The sequence below is a fragment of the Lagenorhynchus albirostris genome, chromosome 2, assembly GCF_949774975.1.
Source record: "Lagenorhynchus albirostris chromosome 2, mLagAlb1.1, whole genome shotgun sequence".
NCBI lineage: Eukaryota > Metazoa > Chordata > Mammalia > Artiodactyla > Delphinidae > Lagenorhynchus > Lagenorhynchus albirostris.
Window position 1 is genome coordinate 111758251 of NC_083096.1, and position 22694 is coordinate 111780944.

At 40.7% G+C, this 22694-nt stretch overlaps 1 protein-coding gene across 1 annotated transcript in view; it reads right to left on the minus strand.

The window, feature by feature from the left end:
- Positions 1–318: 318 nt before the first annotated feature.
- DNAI3 (dynein axonemal intermediate chain 3) overlaps positions 319–22694 on the minus strand; it is a 72204-nt gene continuing 49828 nt past the window's right edge. The window contains exons 16-22 of the mRNA XM_060141917.1: positions 19525–19655; positions 14169–14232; positions 9334–9464; positions 7434–7638; positions 5711–5802; positions 4198–4314; positions 319–462 (exon numbers count right to left, since the gene is read on the minus strand). Of these exons, the coding sequence (XP_059997900.1) occupies positions 319–462; positions 4198–4314; positions 5711–5802; positions 7434–7638; positions 9334–9464; positions 14169–14232; positions 19525–19655 (884 nt within the window). The remainder of the gene's footprint in view (positions 463–4197; positions 4315–5710; positions 5803–7433; positions 7639–9333; positions 9465–14168; positions 14233–19524; positions 19656–22694) is intronic.

Sequence of the window (22694 nt, forward strand, 5' to 3'; positions counted from 1 at the left end):
TGTCTGGGATTAGGGGCTCTGAATGGATGTCAGGTGAGGACTGAGGGTGGATGTCTGAAGCTCTGTATTATTACAGGAAAGTGAAAATTTCATTATCAATAGCTTTTATATTCAGTACAAAGTTTAGTACATATTCAGTCCAAAAATGGAAACAGATCTTATTGTTTAATTCAAAAGTTTTAATAGCAGTGAAATAAAACCTTGATATGCATAAGTAAACCTTTTTCACGTTTAGTTTTGCTAGTTCACCTTACATAAAAAATGATGAGTAAAGAAAAGTCCCACAAAGCCCTCAAAACACCCCTACAGAAAGCTTTTCTATATCATTTCCTTGTTTGACATTGTCTCTTCCACTTTGATTAGACCAAGATTGATGAGGATGTCCTTTTCCAGTTCCAAATAACTCTCGTAGTCCATTTTCAATTTGGCTTCCAATTGTTCTTTTGACTTCTGATACGTTTCCTAGGGGGGAAAAAAGCAAGTCATTTGTATAAAACTCTGGCAGCTAGAGATACCAAAGGCTGGGAAGGGGCTATTTTTGAAAGTCTGGCCTGCCTGCTGTTCTCTGGAAGGGCTGTGAGGGGCAGAGGGCAGGGGGGCATCTCTTGCACAGTCAGGGAGAGAGGCTGCTGGCTCTGAAGGGGAGGGGCAGAGATGAGCGGAGCGGTGTGTGCGGACTCCAGGCATCTCCTGGCGGTGGGGCTGACCCAGTCTGCCGATGGACTGGATGTGGGCTCTGGGGGGCAGGGGCAATCCAGGCTGGCCTACGAGCTCCTGCCACTGATGCAGGGAGGAGCACATTGAGAGGGGAGAGAATAACAATGAAGGGCATTTATTCAGCTAATTTACCCAGCACCACTTGCTGAATAATCTGAGTCATCTGTTTTGTTCTTTGATCTGTCAGTGTTCACCTGAGTACTGCTCTGGTTTAATAACTGTGACATTTTAATTTATTGTAATATCTGCTGGGGCAGTCATTACGATTTTTAAGATTTTGTTTTTTCTCATCTGTGTCTTCTTTCAGAGGAACTTTAGGGTCACTTCACACAGGATGGTGTGTCATCCTGTGTTGCTTTTGTTTTTTCTCCTCTTGTCCTGTCCCCATCCTAATGTCTTCCTGTGCCTTCTGATGACTTGTCACGAAGCCCTGTCTTTGTGGATTCCATCAAAGGGACCAGAACTGTATTTTATTCTAGTTTCTTTAGAGAATAATTTGCAAGAGGTATTTTCCTCTTTTGAATATTCACAATGACGGATGTTCTCTTCCTCTGCCTCTGCCACATTCTTTCCGTATGTTTGCTTTTCCCCCTCTCTTAATATCTCTGCTTTCTCAGGTTCTTCATGTCTAATCATTATAACTGCTTCATAGCATGGTGAGGATTAAATGAATTATTAAATAGGACAGGCTCTCAGAATGGTGCATGCGCCCAGTAAGCACTTGTTAGCTACACTAACCAATTCACAAAAAGAGCACGACTTGATAAGGTGAGAGTAGAAAAATGTTATTCTTCTAACCTTTGTCCTTTACAACATATGTGACAGATTCCATAGCACTTCCTATCATTTTTAGGTATTAGAAATAGTGTCGTTTTCAGGTATTTGAAGACTCAGGCCAGTCCAATATCCAAGTGAAGGCTGCCCCTTGTGGCTCCCACTGCAATGCCCCCCTGTGCACCTCCAGGCTCTTTCTGTAGATTGCCTCACCCCACTTAGAAAGTCCTTTGGGACACCTGATTTGAGCCTAGCTACTTCCAAGTTTCCACCTGGCCCCAGGAAAACTTACCACCCTCACTCTGCCATCAGTACAAGTTCATTGCCCCTGGTCCTCTCTCCACCCATCTGTCAGAGCAGTTTAAGCTAATCTTTTGCCTGCAGACTTTCCAACCATAGGAGTCAGGTCCCTGTCCCTGTGTTTCCTAAATTCTCCCTGGACATTCTGGTCTGGTCCCTTGGTAACTCCTAGCTCTTGGATTTCTGTGGCTCAGGAAGCCTCCTGCCAGGTGTACGAGGCCAATGGTCCATCCTGGCCAGCAACCTATCTCTAGCAGTGCTTCTCTTGAAGGTTTCCTCCCAGAGTCTGGGTGGTGTTGCAGAAGTGGGAATGGGGAATACACAGCGCTCCAACACCTCTCTCCAAAAAAAAAAAAATCCCGTTTTCCAACCTTCTTCCCCATAATTCTTGCCTCCCTTGTGTTGCCTGGAGTGTGGGTCATTGACTAGGGGTTGCAGAATTCTTTTGAATTCTTCCGTCTTCTCTGTCCCATAGAGATGACATAATGGATCACATGGAAACTGCTACTTTTCTCAGTTTCGGGTGTCCAGCTGAAATTCCAGTTAGGAAAATTCCCATTTTGTGTGCTGTTAGAGCTGTAATTACTATTATTTTTCAATAAGTGAGCGGTATCCAGATTCAATGTTTGCAAAGAGATGGGTATATGATTTCCCTCACATGTGTGGGTTGAAGTGCACAGCCTAATCCCTGCCATTCGGGGGGCGTTCATGAAAACCAGCCTTGCTGGACGGATGTGTGATCGCCCCCTGCCCTCGGTAATAATATTAATAGTGGACACTTCCTAACTGCCAGTTACTGGCTAAGTGCTGTAAATATTTCAACTCATTTAGTCCCCACTGCAATCCGCTGAGGTTGTTAGTTTGTTCCCATTTCCCCTGTTATCAGCAGTTGCTTGTAAGGAGATACTTCTGACCAACATTAGTTATTTTTCCTTGGTGCCCCTTTTCATTTTCTAAATGTAACAGAGGAGCCCTTTTAAATGTATTCACTTATCCACAGTCTAGTTCCAGAGAAAACTTGACAAGTGGTAGCTCTAATTTAAGGAGGGTACTATGTCAAATGGAAATGAAGTTACAAGAAGGTGGAAAAGTTTTGGAAACTCAAAAGCATCATACAATTCCAAGATATGATTATTATAATATTCAAGTTTTTAAAAAGTACTTCACATTGTAAATTATTTTTGGATTATCCACAATTCTATGTGGATAATTAGCTGTCACTATGTTATTGAAACACTCCTAGTAATCGATGATTGCTGGTGTAGGAAAGGGTGGCAGACTATCTCCCATGGCAGAATTTCACCCAGTCTTTGTGGTTGTGCAAAAGAACAGACCAAGACCAATTTTTTTTTTTTTGTAGCAAAAGAAAACAAAGAAAAGTTAATTAATTGGTGTTCTTTTATACCTTGTCACCACTAAACAATGTTTTTAAATGATGCTCCCTCTGTTTTTGTTCCACTAATTTGTATATATCAATGTGATAATGTTAATCTATTTGCTAATGCAGTACATTAAAATATTTCCACATGCTTGTGCTTTTAATTGAGACCTAGGGTCTTACATGAGTAATTACATTGGAGGAGGCTATCTATTTGGCTATAAGGAAACAACAGGCGGTGATGAAATTGTTGGTGACAAAAGGGCAAGGAAGGGAATAAGCAAGAGACAAGCAGAAATATGGACTGAGATGACCTCAAGTGAGAAAGAAAGAAGAGCTGAATTCACAGAATATTTCAAGGCCCCAAATTCCAGTGGTCAAGGGAAGACCAACAGAGTGATGGAATTCACATCAAACAGAGAGGCTGAGGAAGAGGATGGGGGCTTCAGAGATTTAGGTTCCTTTCTGGCAAATTTTTTTTTTTTTTGCGGTACGCGGGCCTCTCACTGTTGTGGCCTCTCCCGTTGCAGAGCACAGGCTCCGGACGCGCAGGCTCAGCGGCCGTGGCTCACGGGCCCAGCCGCTCCGCGGCATGTGGGATCTTCCCGGACCGGGGCACGAACCCGTGTCCCCTGCATCGGCAGGCGGACTGTCAACCACTGTGCCACCAGGGAAGCCCTGCACTGTTTTCATGCATTATTCACTAGATGTTAAAATTCTATGAAATGAAAGCATTCGAATTTGAATCTTTGTATCTATAATTGGTATTTAGATACCACTGTATCTAAAGGCCTTTGAAATATAGAAAATTTCAGAAACTTAAATTGGGTAGAATCTCACTAGGTGTGTCCAACTGGTTGTTCTGACTCATAGTAAGCTAGGAAATCAGAGAAATGCCCCCTTGACTCCCATCAGAACAAGAATGAAAAAAGGCATAATTTTTCTATTAAAATTGTGGAATAAGCCAAACAAATATATTCTCAATGGCATTAGAGGAAAGCAATTATTGTTTCTGAAATTTAACTTACAACTTTTTTCTTCTCCATTTCCATTTCTTTCTTTTCTTCTTCCCGAATTTTTTTGCGCTGTTCTACATATTCCAGATGCTTGACTTCTCTTTCAAAGTAGTAGCTTATCCTTGATACCTGTTAGAAGCACAGGCCCATGAGAGGGGGACCCACATGGAAGCCCCCATGTTCTTCATGAGGCTCTGAAGAATTTCTGCGGCTTGTAAGTTATTAGCTAGATTACCTGCTTTGGGATAATGCCCACAGGCCCACTATCAGAGGAACTAGCTAATTTGGGGACTACTGGGCTAAGGTTTAGGGGCCTGCAAATTGAGGGATGGCAGGAAAGGAGTGGGATTGGAAGGAGAGAGCTGCAAAAAATTGCAATTTTGTTGGAGAAATATTCAGGGATTGCTCCCACCCCCGCTTCTTTCCTTCTCACTTTTAAGACTAAGGGAAGTTTCACATCATCAAACAAACTTGGAAAACCCAGATGAGGATGTCAATGGAAACCGTAAAGGAACTGGAAGCACAGCTGAGTTCCTGGTCCCCCGGAGAGTTTAGCGTGTGGACGTAAGAATAGAAGCAGGGAAGTCAGCAGAGACCTTGGGCAAGGCCACCAAGGGAAGGAAAGTTTTTTGCATACCAGTAACTAGGGTGATGTTGTTGGGACTTCAACAGATTGCAATCTATATGTTTAATGTTGGTTGCATACATATTTATGTATTTCTACATATTGATTTTCTTTTTATAACCTAATTATTAACACTGCTTGAAACCCTTGGGTGGTGTGCATGGAGTGGCAGAATACTGCCACTTCAGACCTGTTGCCTGCAGCACACCAAGCTGGGGAAGGACGGGTGGAGGCTGGCAATGGATAGATGCATAAAAATGTCAGCTGGGCCCTCTGGGAAGGATATCACTGAAATAAGGGTCCCACGCTTAGGTTACAACGTGAAAATAACATCTTATGATTATGAATCCCCAAATCAATTCCTCTCTGAATCTGGGCTTCATTTACTTGGACTTTCTTTTGCTGCATGCTTGTTTTTTTTTTTCCCTAGCTTTAAACCATTTATCTCATAAAACAGAAATACATCCCCTTTTTTAAATTTTTTATTTTATATTGGAGCATAGTTGATTAACAATGTTGTGTTAGTTTCAGGGGTACAGCAAAGTGATTCAGTTATACATATACTTGTATCTATTTTTTTTCAAATTCTTTTCCCATTTAGGTTAACATCCCCTTATTTTTGACTGCATGATTCTTTTGTTCTCTTAAAGAGCAAAAATGCTGTCATTTCTTTTTTTTAACATCTTTATTGGGGTATAATTGCTTTACAATGGTGAGTTAGTTTCTGCTTTATAACAAAGTGAATCAGTTATACATATACATATGTTCCCATATCTCTTCCCTCTGCGTCTCCCTCCCTCCCACCCTCCCTATCCCAATGCTGTCGTTTATGAACATACTTCTAAAACATGCCTCAGCAGTATCTGATCACGTAAATCCTCAAAGCCAAAAGTTACTAACCTCATTGGTGGAAGGGCGACTTAGTGTCCAAGGAATTTCCAATATATGCAATGTTCCATAATAATCAGCTATGGCTATAAATTGCTGCTTAGCTGAAAGATTAAAAAAATGTGGGAGAAAAATAACTCTGCAATCAGAAAGCCACTTTAGAGGTTAAGCATGTGCTGTGTTTTTGTTTTGTGATTTCCCAAAGGACCTGTTGTGGTTACAATGATCTTGGCTGAGACCCTGAGTCTTCGTCAGTCACCCTGCTCACCCCCAATCATGTTTTCTCAGCCTCTATATAAGGAGTGTGGCTCCTAGCTGAGATTGACCCTCTCTGACTGGATCCACTGGGCAGATTTGAAAAGAAAGCAGGGACAATACATGGAAGATTTTCAAAAAAAAATCATCATGCCAGTTTTCACCAAAGACATAGTAAGGGCTAAAGGATGCCATTATCCAGGTGAATTTCAAAGACACAGCCAGAACCAGTTTTCTTATTATAAAAACAAATTGCTTCCTTTGATCATTTAAAATGGATATAAAACACGAATGTGTTTGAAAATTTAGTTTTCTCTCTCATCAACTTTTTTTTTCTCATTTTCAGCAGGTCTGGTTCAAATTGCTAAATCCTAGACTTGTAATCCCTGGAGGTACACAAAAGCAATGTTTTGTAGCAAAGATGGGAAAACACACTTTGGTGACACATACGGCCGAGTAGTATTAGTCAGACTCTGACACTCCTAGAGATTCTGAAGACTGTGTTTCTAAATGTAATGTTTCTTCTGAGAAAGAAATGAATAGAAAGACAATTTTATGCCTGCACATCTTTGGAAACAAAGGGAAAGTTCTTTGAAATGGAGCAAATATACACTGAATTTGGGTAGAAAGTATTACTTGGGTGAAACAGAGAAATTGGGACAAAGGATATAAATTACTTTTCCATCGACACATTCTTAAATTTCTGCTTGCTCTGTTATACATTACCTTTTTCCTCTTAATGAGTTTAAAAGTTATAGTTTAAAGAGATATATGACCCCGCAGAGTCATTTGATGTCAAGAAGGAAACTGCTTGATATTGTCCAGGGGAGGGCCATAAAGTGATAAAATATTGAAAATTTGTGACATAATGAAAAATTAAAGGTACAGAACTTATTCTATTTGGAAAAGAAGCAGCAAAATGTAGCAAAGATTTAGGGTTCTCCCTGTGATTTAGGGACCCGGAGAGGGTGAGAAGGATGCTTTTCTTTTTGCGGTATGTGGGCCTCTCACTGTTGTGGCCTCTCCCGTTGTGGGGCACAGGCTCCGGACGCGCAGGCTCAACGGCCATGGCTCACGGGCCCAGCCACTCCGTGGCATGTGGGATCTTCCCGGACCGGGGCACGAACCCGTGTCCCCTGCATTGGCAGGCGGACTCTCAACCACTGCACCACCAGGGAAGCCCGAGAAGGATGCTTTTTATTGTGTGGTTTAAAATCAGCCTCTGCTTGACATACTAAAATGTGTCTCAGAAATAACTGTTGATGAAGAAAATAGTGAGAGAAACTCAGGCTGTATCCAGAATTTGAAAAGGGAAAGGAAGGGGAATGATGGGAAGGAAAGAGAAAGGAAGGGAAGAGATGGAATGGGAAGAAAAATCTTGAGAAGAAACATCGGAGGCTTTCCAGTTGAATGTCAAAATGTTCCTAAGCTAGCCCCAAAAGGCAAAATGACTTAGCTCATTCAATCAGAATTAACATACCAGAAAAGGTCCAGGGTTTGATGTATGTGATCATAGTTATACAGATGTTTTGTGACTGGACTGGTTCATGGGTTTTCTCCAGAAGGTCCCAGATATCGATGTATCCATCTTCTCGGCCAATGTAAAAGACTCCAGGCCTTGTCAGGGACCAGTGCCCTGAGGTGTACCTTTTTGGTGCACAGGATGACTGAAGGAGGGGTCCAGTCTAAAAATAAATTAAAAAAAAAAAACAAATTAAAAGCTTTTGTTGTTATCTGAGAGATATTCACAATGATTTTTTAAAAGTAAAACTCAGATGGCTATGATCATATAAAAGATCAAACCTTCCAATCGAGCTATTTATGATTCTAATAATCCGACTGCTGCTAAATCCATTGCTCTTTCTATGGAGACTGATGGACACCGGAGAAGTAAAGATTATAAGCTAGTTTTGCCTATATCTTTATTTTCCTGTCAGGTGCCTGCTCGCCATGGAAATAGCTCTGGTGGGCAGGAAAAGGGAATGAAAAGTCAATTCTACCTGTGAGCTGCACCCAATGGCTTATTAATATTATTTGGAAGAGATTCTGGACCACCAAAGCAACATAAGATCATCTTATCTTTTCTCTATTTTGGGGTAATTTGCCTTCTTTGGGAGGTTTTCATAGAGACTGAAGATCAGAATGTGCTCTCTTCCCACCGTCATGCTCCGCCTGGGCTCATTCACCAACTTACATCTGCGGGACTAAACTAAGTCATGAGCTACTCTCCACCTTCCCATACATGCAAATGAAACCTTCCTACAGGGAACAACGGAAGATCACCAATTCACGGACTCCTTAGAGGCAACAGGCCAAACCTGTTGCTCAGCTCCTTCAGTTTTGTTGGATAACCAGGTTCCTGACCCCTGCATGGTCTTTGGACAATCTTGCCTACATTTCTTTTGTCTTCCTCTTTAACCGCAAAACTCATGCTTGCTTGTTGTAAAAAAAAAAAAAAAAAAAAAAAAAAAAAAAAGAGCATACAAAAGTACATTGTTATAAAGTAGAAGTCCTTTTGTGGATGGACACTTAAGGAGTTTTCAACTTTTTTCAATGACAAACTTGTACATCTATTCGCACACGTTATTTTTTTGAGTATTCCTGTAAGTTAGAGTCCCAGAAATAAAAGGAAAAAAAAGTGTTAGGTCAAAGAATACATATATTACAGCTCTGAAATATATATATATACACACACACACACACACACATATATATGTATATACAGACTTTTTTACAGATTTTGATAATTTTCTTAAGTAGCTCATGAGAGGGACACATCCTACTGATTTTCCCATGCCCTTGCTTCACTAGATTTTACCAGTCTTTCTAGTTTGGGGCAGTTTAGCTTCTGTCTGCCTGGACCCAGGCCCTGTCCTAATCAGGACCACTGGATTCTTGGCACGGCCTCACCTTGACCCATGCACGTCTCTGCCTACCTGGTGACGGACCCCTTAGCTTTCCTAGTCCCACTTTCTGAGCCTCCCGACAAATTGCCCAGTGCAAGAGCAGTGACAGACCCATTGCTTCTCCTTAGAGTTCATGCCATAATCAGCATTCCATCTTGTATTTTAAGCAGAGGGAAAAACATAAATCAAGGGAACTGCCCATGATATACACAGTATTTCGAAGAAAAGACTGTTTGGTTTCAGAGAACAAAAGACTTGTACATGTTTCCTTCCCTCAGGAAAGAAAAGCAAATGGTTGTGTTTTCCAAAGGCTTGCAGTGGTTCTGCTGACAGGCTGGGGCCCAGGCCATCTGTTCCAATTTCTCTAAAAAATGTCCCAAAGGCATTGCTATGTCAGAACAGTCTGTTTTTCCTATTGTTTTTCTCAATAACAAAGGACCACACACCCACTCCTCCATTTTGCAGGCAACTTACCATAACACCTTCTTTCCAGATGGCCACGTTCCAACCCCCAACAGTGAGGATAATGTCCTTGTAAAAAGGTGATCTCTGAATGGTGTGAACACCTCCATCATGGACTGTGTAGAGGCTCAAAGGCTTCTTTGCTGTTGGAGTGGAAAAGGCCATTTCACCTTTTATAACACTGTTTACATTCCTGCAATGAAGAATGGGCAGACCTCCGATGGACAGATAGGTCCCGATTAATGAGGTCCAAGAGTGGAGAACCAGAGGTCAGTTGGGGTGAATGAATCTGTCAAGGGACAGCTCCTCCTCTTTTTTAAGGAAAGTCCAGGGAAATTCCCATCAAGGCTACTTTTCAGGCTCAAAGGAACACTTCCTGTTCTTATTCATTCACTCATTTATTAGTCTATCAGTCAATAGTATATATTGTTAGTCAATAAATAACTGTGGATTGTTTGTATGTACCAGGTACTGTAGATGGATGGGTAAACAATGGTTAATAAACAAACATGATCTGTCCGCTTGGACCTTACAGTCCAATGGAAAGACAGATACTCAACAAACAAATCCCAAGGTATATAATAAAAAAAAATGTGAAAAGTATTTTGAAATAAAAAATATCACAAGAAAGAATAAGAAGGGACATTCGTAATTTAGGCTGAATGGTCAGAACAGGCTTCTCTGAAGATGAGTCATTTAGGCTTGAGTTCATCACGGGAAGATTTTGGTGTGGAGTAGCATTCCAGACAGAAGGAAAAATACACACCAAAGTCCTGAGAAGTGTTTAGTGCATTTATTATTTTGAGGAAGGCAATAGGACTGGAGTCTGATAATCCCAGGGTGAGACATAGGAAACAAATGGAGACCAGGAGAGTCCAGACCTTGCAAATCCTTGTTAGGAAAAACATTTAGATTACATTCTAAGTGTCATGTTTTTTAATGAGCCCTTTAGGCCTAGAAGACTATCTGATTGACATACGAAAGGATTCTCTGGTTGCTGTGGCGAGAATGGATCAGAGGCAGGTAAAAGCAAAGAGGGGACACCATGGGAGGTTGTTGCTGTAGTTCTAGTGAGAGAGGATGGTGACTTGGATGAAGGTGCAATGGAGGAGTGGATAATCGAGAAACGTTTGCGTGCTAGAGTTGACAGGAGGGGTGAGAGAGATGAGTGCTGAGAATGGCAGCCAGGTTTCTGGTAAGAGCAACTGGCACTCTGTACTTTCCATTTATTGCAACTGGGAAGACTAGAGGACAAGCAGATTTGGATATTAAGATGAAGGCTTCCCCGCTGTCTCTGCCCCAGGCACCAGGGTCCTTCTGCTCCCCTGGTCTGCCTCTTCCGCCATGGCTTGGGCTTCCTCTCCCCGGTCCTGGTTTTGGAGCTGGCTGCTCCTTATTCCTTGCTGCCCATACCCACAAGCCCCAGGGATGGCCCTAAAAATATGTGCCTGTCCAGGCCAAACCACAACGTGTGGCTATTTTATACTAAAACCACGAATTTACTCTGAAACTTATCATATTAACAGCTATGTGAAGGTTGGATTTTTTTTTCTCAGAACAACAATGTAACATTAAGCAGAAAAAAAGGCTACCATAATCTTGTAAAAAGCTGATACAGTGTCAAAGAGATACTTGTCCACCCATGTTCATAGCAGCATTCTTTGCAATACCCAAAAGACAGAAGCAACCCAAGTGTCCATCAATGGATGAATGGATAAACAAAATGTGGTATATCCATACAATGGAATATTATTCATCCTTCAAAAGGAAGGGGATTCTGACATATGCTACAACAGAAATGAAAACTGAGTATATCATTTTAAGGGAAATAAGCCAGTCTCAAAAAGGCAAATACAGGGACTTGCCCGGCAGTCCAGTGGTTAAGACCCTACCTGCCAATGCAGGAGGCACGGGTTTGATCCCTGGTTGGGGAACTAAGATCCCACATGCCGTGTGGTGTGGCCAAAAACTTAAGAAAAAAGGCAAATACTGTATGACTCCACTTACATGAGGTACTTACAACAGGTACATTCATAGAGATAGAAAGTAGACTGGTGGTGGCCAGGAGCTGAGGGGAAAGAGGAGTGGGGAGCTAGTGTTTAACAGGTACAGAGTCTCAGTTTCACAAGATGAAAAGAGTTCTGGAGATTGGTTGCACAACAATGTGAATGTACTTAACTCCCCTGAACTGTACTTAAAAATGGTTAAGATGTTAAATTTCTTGTTTATGTATATTTTTATCTCAATGTGAAAATTATTTGAAAAAAGTGTATACAGTGAAAATAAATAAGTTTAAACATAGCTCTTCTAGGTTAAAAAAGACCAATTTTCCTCTAACCAGAGCTCCATCTTGAAGACAGCACAGGAGCCTAATTTCTAAGGGCCCCTTGAAGTGATCTGGAGGATTTCTGGGAAGGCAGGAGGCCCTTGGAAGCCAGCAGCTTTCTTCTTGCTGTTACTTGTGTCCCTCAGATCCTGGTTTTGTCCTTGGTGAGCCGGGCTTCCCTACACCACCTCACTCTGGTGAGCAGGGCTACGCAGGAGTCTAGAAGCCCTCTGCAAAATGTAATGACCACCAGTGATAGGAATATAGATAGCCATCAAGATTTGTACTTTTAACATGTTAGTGGTCCTCAGCCCATATAACTTTTTCTTCCTTTTGTCCTTTGGAAGACCTTAGAGCCATTCAGCAGTAAATGGAGCTGTCCTTAAGTTATTTATTTATTTATTTTTTAAGGGGCAGATCTTTTTTTTTTTTTGAAATTTTATTTATTTATGGTTGTGTTGGGTCTTCGTTTCTGTGCGAGGGCTTTCTCTAGTTGTGGCAAGTGGGGGCCACTCTTCATCGCGGTGCGCGGGCCTCTCACTATTGTGGCCTCTCTTGTTGCGGAGCACAGGCTCCAGATGCGCAGGCTCAGTAATTGTGGCTCACGGGCCCAGTTGCTCCGCGGCATGTGGGATTTTCCCAGACCAGGGCTCGAACCCGTGTCCCCTGCATTGGTAGGCAGATTCTCAACCACTGCGCCACCAGGGAAGCCCCTGTCCTTAAGTTATTAAATGAAATGCCGGAGCCCCCAGCCAGGTTATTATAAGAAACTTACAATAAACAAAACAGTAGCTTTCCAGAGTCAATATCTAATGAAGGATTTAGTATACTGATGTGGTTAAGAGCACAGACCATCTGGGTTCAAATCCAGTGTTGCTGTGAGGATCAATCCATGGAGAGTATTGAGTGCCTAACACATGACATGTGCCAATTTGTGAGTTGAGTACATGAGATGATTATGTTAACTGTCATCATCATCAAATACATCAGCCTGTATTTCTTGGCTTGTCACTTAGATCATCTGTTTGATTTGGACTTCTTCATCACACACAGCTCAGTCAGGGTAATCTGTCTTTCAGAAGTTTCTTCTTAGAAAAGGAAATTCTCCTTCCTGCCTTTTTGTATATTTGAGATAAGAACATGGGGCTCCCAGCAGATCAAGAGAAAATGGCCCCCAGTATTTGCCTCATCTTTACCCAGGAAACCTCCATGGTGTTTATGAAAGACATCAGGCTGGTAGCTTCCAAGGAAAACACTGCCAGTTCACAGAATGTTAAGTAGGGCATGCAATTTACAGTTCAGCATGTCTACACATTGATTTTCCCTGAACTTCAACCATTATCCAATGGAAGTAACAGTGTCATTTGGCTTTCCATGTTACAAAATACTTGACTGGTAATTTTAAAGTATTAAGATGACTTAAAAATAGCCTTTAATTAGGTGGTTAGAGCTATTTCTCATTTTTTTGGAATGAATTAAATGTCAAGAAATTAACAGCAACTTCTCTTTTTCTTTCCCACTCACATCCCACTGGTCACAAAGTCCTGGCATGATGACTCGTATGTCTCTCTCTCCCTCTTGTATTTCCTCTGCTGGATATCCTTGTCACCCTGCCTATACATCAGTCCTCTCCATCTCTCATCTAGGCTATTGCAACTGGCCATCCTACTTCCCACCAATTAATTAACCCCTGATCTCCTGACAGAATGATTTTCTGATTATACTGGTGGTACTAGGATAAGGTCCACAGGTTAATAAAGCACTCAAGGCTCTTTGCCATCTGGACTCAAATGTCTTTCCTGGCACCTCTCCTGCTGCTGTTGCCCTCTCTGTTACCATGCTTTGGCCTGAAGATCTCCCTGTTTACTAATTGTGCACTGCTCTTCTGAGCTTCTATGTTTTTGTACTTGTTTGTCTTTCTACCTGGAATGCCTTTCTCCAGCTGGAAACTTGCAAACCACCCACCTGGGTGTGTCCCTCACACCTCTGTTCATCTGCCCAGAGTCTGGGCTCTGGGAGCACGACCAGTCCCAGCCCCAAAGGAGGGCCCTAGAGTTAACTTCTCCCATACAGGGCTGAGGTCTGCAAGATCATGGTAAATTTAGCTTATAATTTCATGCTGACTCAGAATTTCCACATAGCTGAGCTACTGGGTTGTTGAATTATTGAAACAGCATGGTTATTTTAAAACTGAATTGTCCAAGGGTCTCTGTAATTTAAGTATCAATACATCAGTGCTCCTCAAATTTCAGTGTGAAAACAAATCACCTGGAGAATTTTATTAAAATCTGTATTCAGATTCAGCAGGCCTGGGGTAGGATCCAAGATTTTGTTTTTCTAACAAGCTCCCAGGTGACAACTGTGACCAGGCCAAATGATGCTTGTCCGAAGCCCTCACTTTGAGTAACAGGTGTAGGGTCAGAACCTCAGGGGCCCTCTCTCCCATTAGCAAGGACAGGGTTACTCGTACTTCGTAAAAAAGAAATAAATTATTAATAACAGAGTAATCACCAAAACTTACTCATAAATCGGCCAGTTTCAGGGTCTTTCTCCATTTTCCAATCTGTGTATATCACTTCACCTTCCTAAAAATATTACAGGTTCCTGATCAGACAACTTAAAAGACAAAAGTCCTCTTATTCATGTGCTAAGACTGACCACGACCCAAACAAACACAAAGTAACAAGTCAATTTAATCAAACAATAATTTGGTGCAGTGTGGGGAGGGAAGGCTCAAAATGATTAGTTGATTTTATATTAAACAAAAAAATGAATTTGTTGAGTTTTTATCTACACACATCGATGGGGAGAACACAGGCAATTACGAAGCTATTCTAGGTACACAAGTTCCAACTGCTGGGTTCCCAAAGTCGTTGTTAACAAAAAATTGTCCCAAGAGACTGAAAGCTCCAGAAGGGGAGGGATCTAGTCTGCCTTATTCAGTGATTTGTTCTCAGCATGTTACAAAGTCAGTACTTAATAAATATTCATGAAATAAGAGAGAAAGAGGGAATATGTATGGTACTCATCATCTTTGAAAGTTGAGAAGAGGAAACAGAGTTCTAGCCAAATGACATAACAAGTAATATGTATTCCAGTTCTACTTATGGCCATTTTAAGGAGAAGAGAAAGAAGAGGGACCTGGTGTAAACAAGAGGCAGAAATTGCCACACAAAGGGGAAAGACAGACAGAACCAGTGAATGAAGAGGTGGGAGAGGTTCAGAGAAAAAATTTACTCCCAGGCCACCATCTTATAAATGTAAAACCCACATGCAATCTCCTAATCCCAATGTTTTTTTCATTAAATAATAAGAGGAAAACACAGAGAAGGGTATATATTAAGATGAGTTAAGAGGACTCAGAGGAAGGGATGGATTGGGATACATAGGTGAGAGACAGGAGATGGGAAAACATTTGATTTATGCAAAGTGAAGGACAATCTCATGGGACCAGGGCCACTCATTCATTCACTCATCTGTGCTTTCATTCATCCATGTCAACTCATTTAACAAACAAGGACTGTGTGTGGCGCTGGAAATTCAGAGTCTGAAGACAAGCCCTCCCTCCCCTCTTGGTACACAGTCTAAGGGAGCAGACAGCCTGGGATGCGTCTACTGTACACCTCTAGCCCATCGCCTGTGGCACATCACCCTTGGAGTTACCATTTCCTGAGCACTCAGTGCTGCTGGAGTTGTTAGGAGCTTTATGTACATGACCCCAGCCCTCACCAAAGTCCTGTAAGAGAGTTAATATCTCCTGGCTCTCACAGCTGGTATGTGGAGCTCAGAAACTGAACCGAGTCACGGGAATAATTTGCACCAGGTTAATAAATATGTGTTGAGTGGTGATTACATCACCAGCCACTTGGCTAGAAACCTTAGCATCCCCCTCCATCTGGTTACCTAGTTCCAACAATTTCACTGCCTCCATGCCTGTGTGACATTCTCGACCCCACTGCTCAGGCCCTCTTCACCACTGGGTGGGCCCACCTGAGATGACTGTCTACCAGGCCTCTCTGCCTACAGGGCTCCACTTCCTCCAGCTTCAGCCCTGAGCCAGCCAACCTAGATCCCAGAGAGGCATCCCTTAAACTCTCTATCCAAAGTACAAGGATCAGTCAGCCACGTCAGGGGTTGGCAGGAGAGCGTCCCACTGGATGGTCAGCCCCGCGAGGGCAGGGAATTTTGGATGTCTGTTCTCTGCTATATTCCCTGGGCCAAGAACAGTGCTTGGTATATATTAAATGTTCAGTAAATATCTGCTGAATAATGAATGATATTCACTCCAAGGAGTGCAAGGACTTGAAAGGCAGGAAGGAGTTTGGTAAGAAGAATGAGAGAAAAAATCAGAGCAGACAGAGAGAGTGAGTAGACTGGTGCAGATGGGGGTGGAGAGAGAGAAAGGGGCCAAATGATGCAGAATCTTACATCATTTGGTGTAAGGAGTTTGAATTTTTCATGTGTCACTAAGTAGTCACTAAAGAGGAGTTTAAGCAGAGGGTGTCATGCTTTAATTTCTGCTTTAAGATTTTGTGGTTATTTCTCTTTCTAAAGCTATCATTCTTGGCTTACAAAACTTTGGTGTGCACAGAGACAAATATTATATGAATCCACTTACATGAGGTACCTAGAACAGTGAAATTCATTGAGACAGAAAGTAGAATGGTGGTGCCAGGAGTGGGAGGCAGTAGGGAATGGGGAGTTATTGTTTTAATTGCTACAGAAGTTTAATTTGGGAAAATGAAATAGTTCTCAAGATGGATGGTGGTGATAGCTACTCAACGATATGAATGTACTTAATACCATTGAACTGTACACTTAAAAATGGTTAAGGGGGACCTTCAAGATGGCGGAGGAGTAAGACGTGGAGATCACCTTCCCCCCCACAAATACATCAAAAATACTTCTACATGGGGAACAACTCCTACAGAACACCTACTGAACACTGGCAGAAGACCTCAGACTACCCAAAATGGTCTTGGTGCTCCAGCTGGGTGTCAAGCCTGAGCCTCTGAGGTGGGAGAGCTGAGTTTAGGACACTGGACCACCAGAGACCTCCTGGCCCCACATAATAACACATGGTGAAAGCTCCCCCAGAGATCTCCATCTCAACGTGAAGACCCAGCTCCACTCAATGACCAGCAAGCTCCAGTGCTGGAAATCCTATGCCAAACAACTAGCAAGACAGGAACAGAACCCCACCCATTAGCAGAGAGGCTGCCTAAAATCATACTAAGTTCACAGATACCCCAAAACACATCACCAGACGTGGTACTGCCCACCAGAAAGACAAGATCCAGCCTCACCCACGAAAACACAGGCATCACTCCCCTCCACCAGGAAGCTTACACAACCCACTGAAGCAACCTTACCCACTGGGGTCAGACACCAAAAACAATGGGAAATATGTACCTGCAGCCTGTGAAAAGGAGACACCAAACACAGTCAGCTAAGCAAAATGAGAAGGCAGAAAAATACACAGCAGATGAAGGGACAAGGTAAAAACCCACCAGACAAAACAAATGAAGAGGAAATAGGCAGTATACCTGAAAAAGAATTCAGAAATGATAGTAAAGATGATCCAGAATCTTGGAAATAGAATGGAGAAAATACAAGAATTGTTTAACAAGGACCTAGAAGAACTAAAGAGCAAACAAACAACAATAAACAACACAATAAAAGAAATTAAAAATTCTCTAGAAGGAATCAATAGCAGAATAACTGAGGCAGAACACAAAAGACCCTGAATAGCCAAAGTAATCTTGAGAAAGAAAAACGGATCTGGAGGAATCAGGCTCCTTGACTTCAGACTATACTACAGAGCTACAGTAATCAGGACAGTATGGTACTCGCACAAAAACAGATATATAGGTCAATGGAACAGGATAGAAAACCCAAAGATAAAACCACGTACATATGGTCACATTATCTATGATAAAGGAGGCAGGAATATACAATGGAGAAAAGCCAGCCTCTTCAATAAGTGGTGCTGGGAAAACTGGACAGCTATATGTAAAAGAATGAAATTAGAACACTCCCTAACACCATACACAAAAATAAACTCAAAATGGATTAAAGACCTAAATGTAAGGCCAGACACTATAAAACTCTTAGAGGAAAACCTAGGCAGAACACTCTATGACATAAATCACAGCAAGATCCTTTTAGACTCACCTCCTAGAGAAATGGAAATAAAAACAAAAATAAACAAATGGGACCTAACGAAACTTAAAAACTTTTGCAGAGCAAAGGAAACCATAAACAAGACAAAAAGACAACTCTCAGAATGGGAGAAAATATTTGCAAATGAAGCAACTGACAAAGGACTAATCTCTAAAATATACAAGCAGCTCATGCAGCTCAATATCGAAAAAACAAACAACCCAATCCAAAAATGGGCAGAAGACCTAAACAGACAGTTCTACAAAGATATACAGATTGCCAACAAACAGGTGAAAGGATGCTCAACATCACTGATCATTAGAGAAATGCAAATCAAAACTGCAATAAGGTATCACCTCACACCAGTCAGAATGGCCATCATCAAAAAATCTAGAAACAATAAACGCTGGAGAGGGTGTGGAGGAAAGGGAACCCTCTTGCACTGTTGGTGGGAATGTAAATTGATACAGCCACTATGGAGAACAGTATGGAGGTTCCTTAAAAAACTAAAAATAGAACTACCGTACAACTCAGCAATCCCACTACTGGGCATATACCCTGAGAAAACCATAATTCAAAAAGAGACACATACCATAATATTCACTGAAGCTCTATTTGCAATAGCCAGGACATGGAAGCAACTAAGTGTCCATCAACAGATGAATGGATAAAGAAGATGTGGCACATATATACAATGGAATATTACTCAGCCATAAAAAGAAATGAAATTGAGTTATTTTTAGTGAGGTGGATGGACCTAGAGACTGTTATACACAGTGAAGTAAGTAAGAGAAAAACAAATACCGTACGGTAACACATATATATGCAATCTCAAAAAAGATAAAAAGGTTCTGAAGAACCTAGGGGTAGGACAGGAATAAAGATGCAGACGTAGAGAAAGGAGTTGCGGACACGGGGAGGGGGAAGGGTAAGCTGTGACAAAGTGAGAGAGTGGCATGGACAAACATACACTACCAAATGTAAACTAGATAGCTAGTGGGAAGCAGCCGCATAGCACAGGGAGAATAGCTTGGTGCTTTGTGTCCATCTAAAAAGGTGGGATAGGGAGGGTGGGAGGGAGATGCAAGAGGGAGGGGATATATGTATATGTATAGCTGATTCACTTTGTTATACAGCAGCAACTAACACAACCATGTAAAGCAATTATACTCCAATAAAGATGTTAAAAAAAATAAGAAAGAAAACTTATGGATTATGCAGCCAAAAAAAAAGGTTAAGATGATAGATTTCATGTTTATGCATATTTTGTCATTATTGTTATTATGTTCAGTTGTTATTTATCTTTTGAATTGAGTGAGTTTTTCACTCTCTTCCCTACTAGATTGTTCTGGCCTAACAAAGCAATATATTTTCTTAGTAAATCTCTAACACTTCACATGGTTTCTTCCATACGGTATAGGTGTTTGATAAATATTTGCAGGCTGATCAAAAAATTATTAGTGAAAAGAGTCATACCTAATTTTATAGACTTTTCCACTTTTGTTCAGGAACATCTCAAATATGAAGCTATGAGGCACTGAGGTTAAAACTTTTAAATGCAAGCAAGCGTATAAAAATATGAAAACAGTATAAATATTGTAAGCCAAAGGATAGAAGACTACAAAAAATACTGTAAGTTCTCAAAAGACAAATATACTGTAGAGGTCATAATCACTTATTTCAATGTAATTTAGAAGCAGATAATTCCAACTCACCTCTGTTCCCACAAAGAACTTGGTGCAGAAGTCATCTATTGGCTTGAGATAATTGCCCAACCCACCTTCCAGATTCTGGTATGGGTTAATTTCTCCTGCTTTCATTGCTTTGCTTTGGGCTAACATTTTGTCTTTTGGAGGTGTATGGATAGAAGAAACAGATATTTACACTGCAAGATGTTCTAAAATATAGTTAGTCTGTATTCTCTGTCCTTTGTGACACATATCCGCCCCATTTCCTCCCCAGTGTGGTGGGCATAAGTCCAAGCGTTTTTAGATTTCTAATTTAGCAGTAGAATGCCTTTTTCAAACCAAAGTTTGTGTGGACTCCCCTGCCTGTAAAACTGATAAAAGCTGCACTGCTCTGGTTGAAGTGTTTCATGGGTGGGAAAGGGAAGATTCCTCTGCCCACTTTTCAGGGGCTCTAAAAGTTTCCATAGCACAGCTTGAAAACCAATTCTACATCATTTACATCATTTCAGAATTATTTACAGTACATTGGACACAAAATACATCCTCTGGGTTAAATAACACCCTTGATTTTCTTAATAAGTCATTGGTATTTCTCTTGACTTGTTAACACCCTTGATATTCTCTAATGAGAAACTCATGTCATTTTTATTCACTTGGCATCATATAGCAATTTTTCAAATAATTTAAGGTTAGTCTCTCAAGTCCCCCAAATTTTTTAACTTCTAAAAAATAAATCCATCTAAAATGTGTCACTTGTTTGTTGTAAACACAGCGTATGGAACACAATTTAATGTTTGCTGATTAGTTCAGGTTTATTATTTACGAACATCAATGATTGTGTTATATTACAGCTATCCATGCAAACAGTAAGAGCACAGTTAACCTGGGGTCTGAAACTCAAATGTTATCTGGAACTTCTTTCTTTTTAAAAGTATCTGGTGTCAGTCAGATACTTTTGTTATCTAAAATTAATAAATGTTATTTGTTGAGATCTGAAATTAATAAATGTTATTTGAAGCTTTGGAAAAGAGAGAAAAGCATGAATAAAATAACAAAAATCCTTCATTATCATATTTCCCAGAGGTAACCACTATTAAAATATTGGTATATTTTTCCCTCTATTACTTTTTGGTGAATATATATAGAGTATTTTTTAAGTGAGTATTCTAGCTTTTTATCCTGATTTTCTATTCTCTTAAAGATATGTCTTGGGCATTTTCCCAAATCATTTATTTGTTTTTAAATGTGATATTAAATTTCTGGGAAAGATCATAATGAGATATAAGCTCACAATACTTTACTCAGCACACCTCCTTAATGCATTCTCTGGGTTGTATCAATCATGGGAAAATCAACTAACAAACATATACGTGAAAACTAAGATAGGAGAAGAAAACTTCAGCTATACTAAAAATACACATTGCATTTCAAAAAACTTTTGAAAGTAATTCCAGACAAAAGTAAAAGATAATCATCATGATTTAGTAGGTACAGTCAACCAACACTTCCTTTGGGATCTACACGTTTTGAGCAGTCCCTTTCATATTGGGTAAGACATTAAAAACAAGTACCAAAGTAAGCCAAACATGGAAGCTTTAAATAGCTGTATTATGAAGTATCATCAACATTTTAAGAAATAACTAGGCACATTCAATCACATTGTTCTTACTAAAAGATATTATTCATAATACATTTAGCAAGAGCAAAAAAGAATTTTGTACCCATTTAATACTTAAAATTAAAATCATTAAAATATTTATTTCAAATTCTTCACTCTCATTTTTGTCTGTTTTTCTCTTTTTAAAATCATGTGCATAAATATGTTAGTAGAGTAGAACATGTGTATAATTTGTAAATAAATACATGTTCACTGGGGATATGTGCTCAAAAACGTTTCCTGAGGGGGTGCAAGATAGAAAGATTTGGAACCCTCTGGCCTAACAAGGGGAGCCAAGAGCCTGATCCAGGGGTCACTACTGATAATGAAAAGGAAAAGGCAAATGTTCAATGCATTGTAAACAAAGACTTAATTACCCTGTGTGAGAGACTGGGCATGGCGGCCTTGGGAGAGAGGCAGGGATGACTCACGTTATGGGTTCTGTTCCAGACACACTGACGTTGTAGGATTAGGTTGGGTTCAATCCCAAGAGATGGTGAGAGGCGAGACTTAAGGATTCTCATCAGAGGTGAGAGAATACACTGTGTTACCAAAGGGAGAGTGCGTAAAAAGGAAAGCACACAGCTGAAGTTAGAGTTTGAGGTATATTCATGATGAGAGGGCAGTAAGGTGAAATGGAGGCAGGAAAGAGGAAAGAAACTGAAGGAGGATCAGGAAAATCACAAAAGCCAAGGTGTGAGCTCCAAGAAAAGGGGCTTAGTTGATAGAGTTTAATGTGATGGTCAAAGAGGATGAAGCCAGAGAGAAATGTTATCATCAACTGCATTTACTCAGACTTGACCGGAATAACTTGGATATTTATTCAATTCAATGTCATCCTCATGGGTCATGGATTTTCCATCATCAGGAATAGTAATAATAATAGCAGCTAACATTTACTGAGTGCTTACTACATGCCAGACACTAAATTGTGTGGGCTAAACCATTTCATTCAGTTCTCACAATAACTCCTGAGGTGGTAAAGCATTAATTCTCCTCCCTGGGTGAGTAAACTGAGCCTCAGAGAGATGCAGTAGCTTGCCCAAGGGCTCACGTATGTTAGCTAACACTTATTGTGAGTTGATGATGGGCTGTTCTTACAGCTTTACATGTATTAACTAATTTTATCTTCACAACACTCTAAGAGGTAGTTACCTTTATTATTTACTCCCCTTGTCTTCATCTCTCCCTTTTCAAACGGGTGGGGAAAAAAAAAGTAAGGCACAGAGAGATAAAGCCATTCGATCTGTTCAAATAATAAATTGTGGCTTTGTGATTTAAACCCAGACTCCAGAATCCACATCCTAATGTATTCTGACACATTGCTTAGAAGAATATAATGGAGGCTTTGAAGATAATTCCCAAAGAGGCATTCCAGAACCATTTAGAGCAAAGGTTTGTATGGAAACACAAAAGACCCCGAATAGCCAAAGTAATCTTGAGAAAGAAAAATGGAGCTGGAGGAATCAGGCTCCCAGACAACAAAGCTACAGTAATCAAGACAGTATGGTACTGTACAAAAACAGAAATATAGATCAGT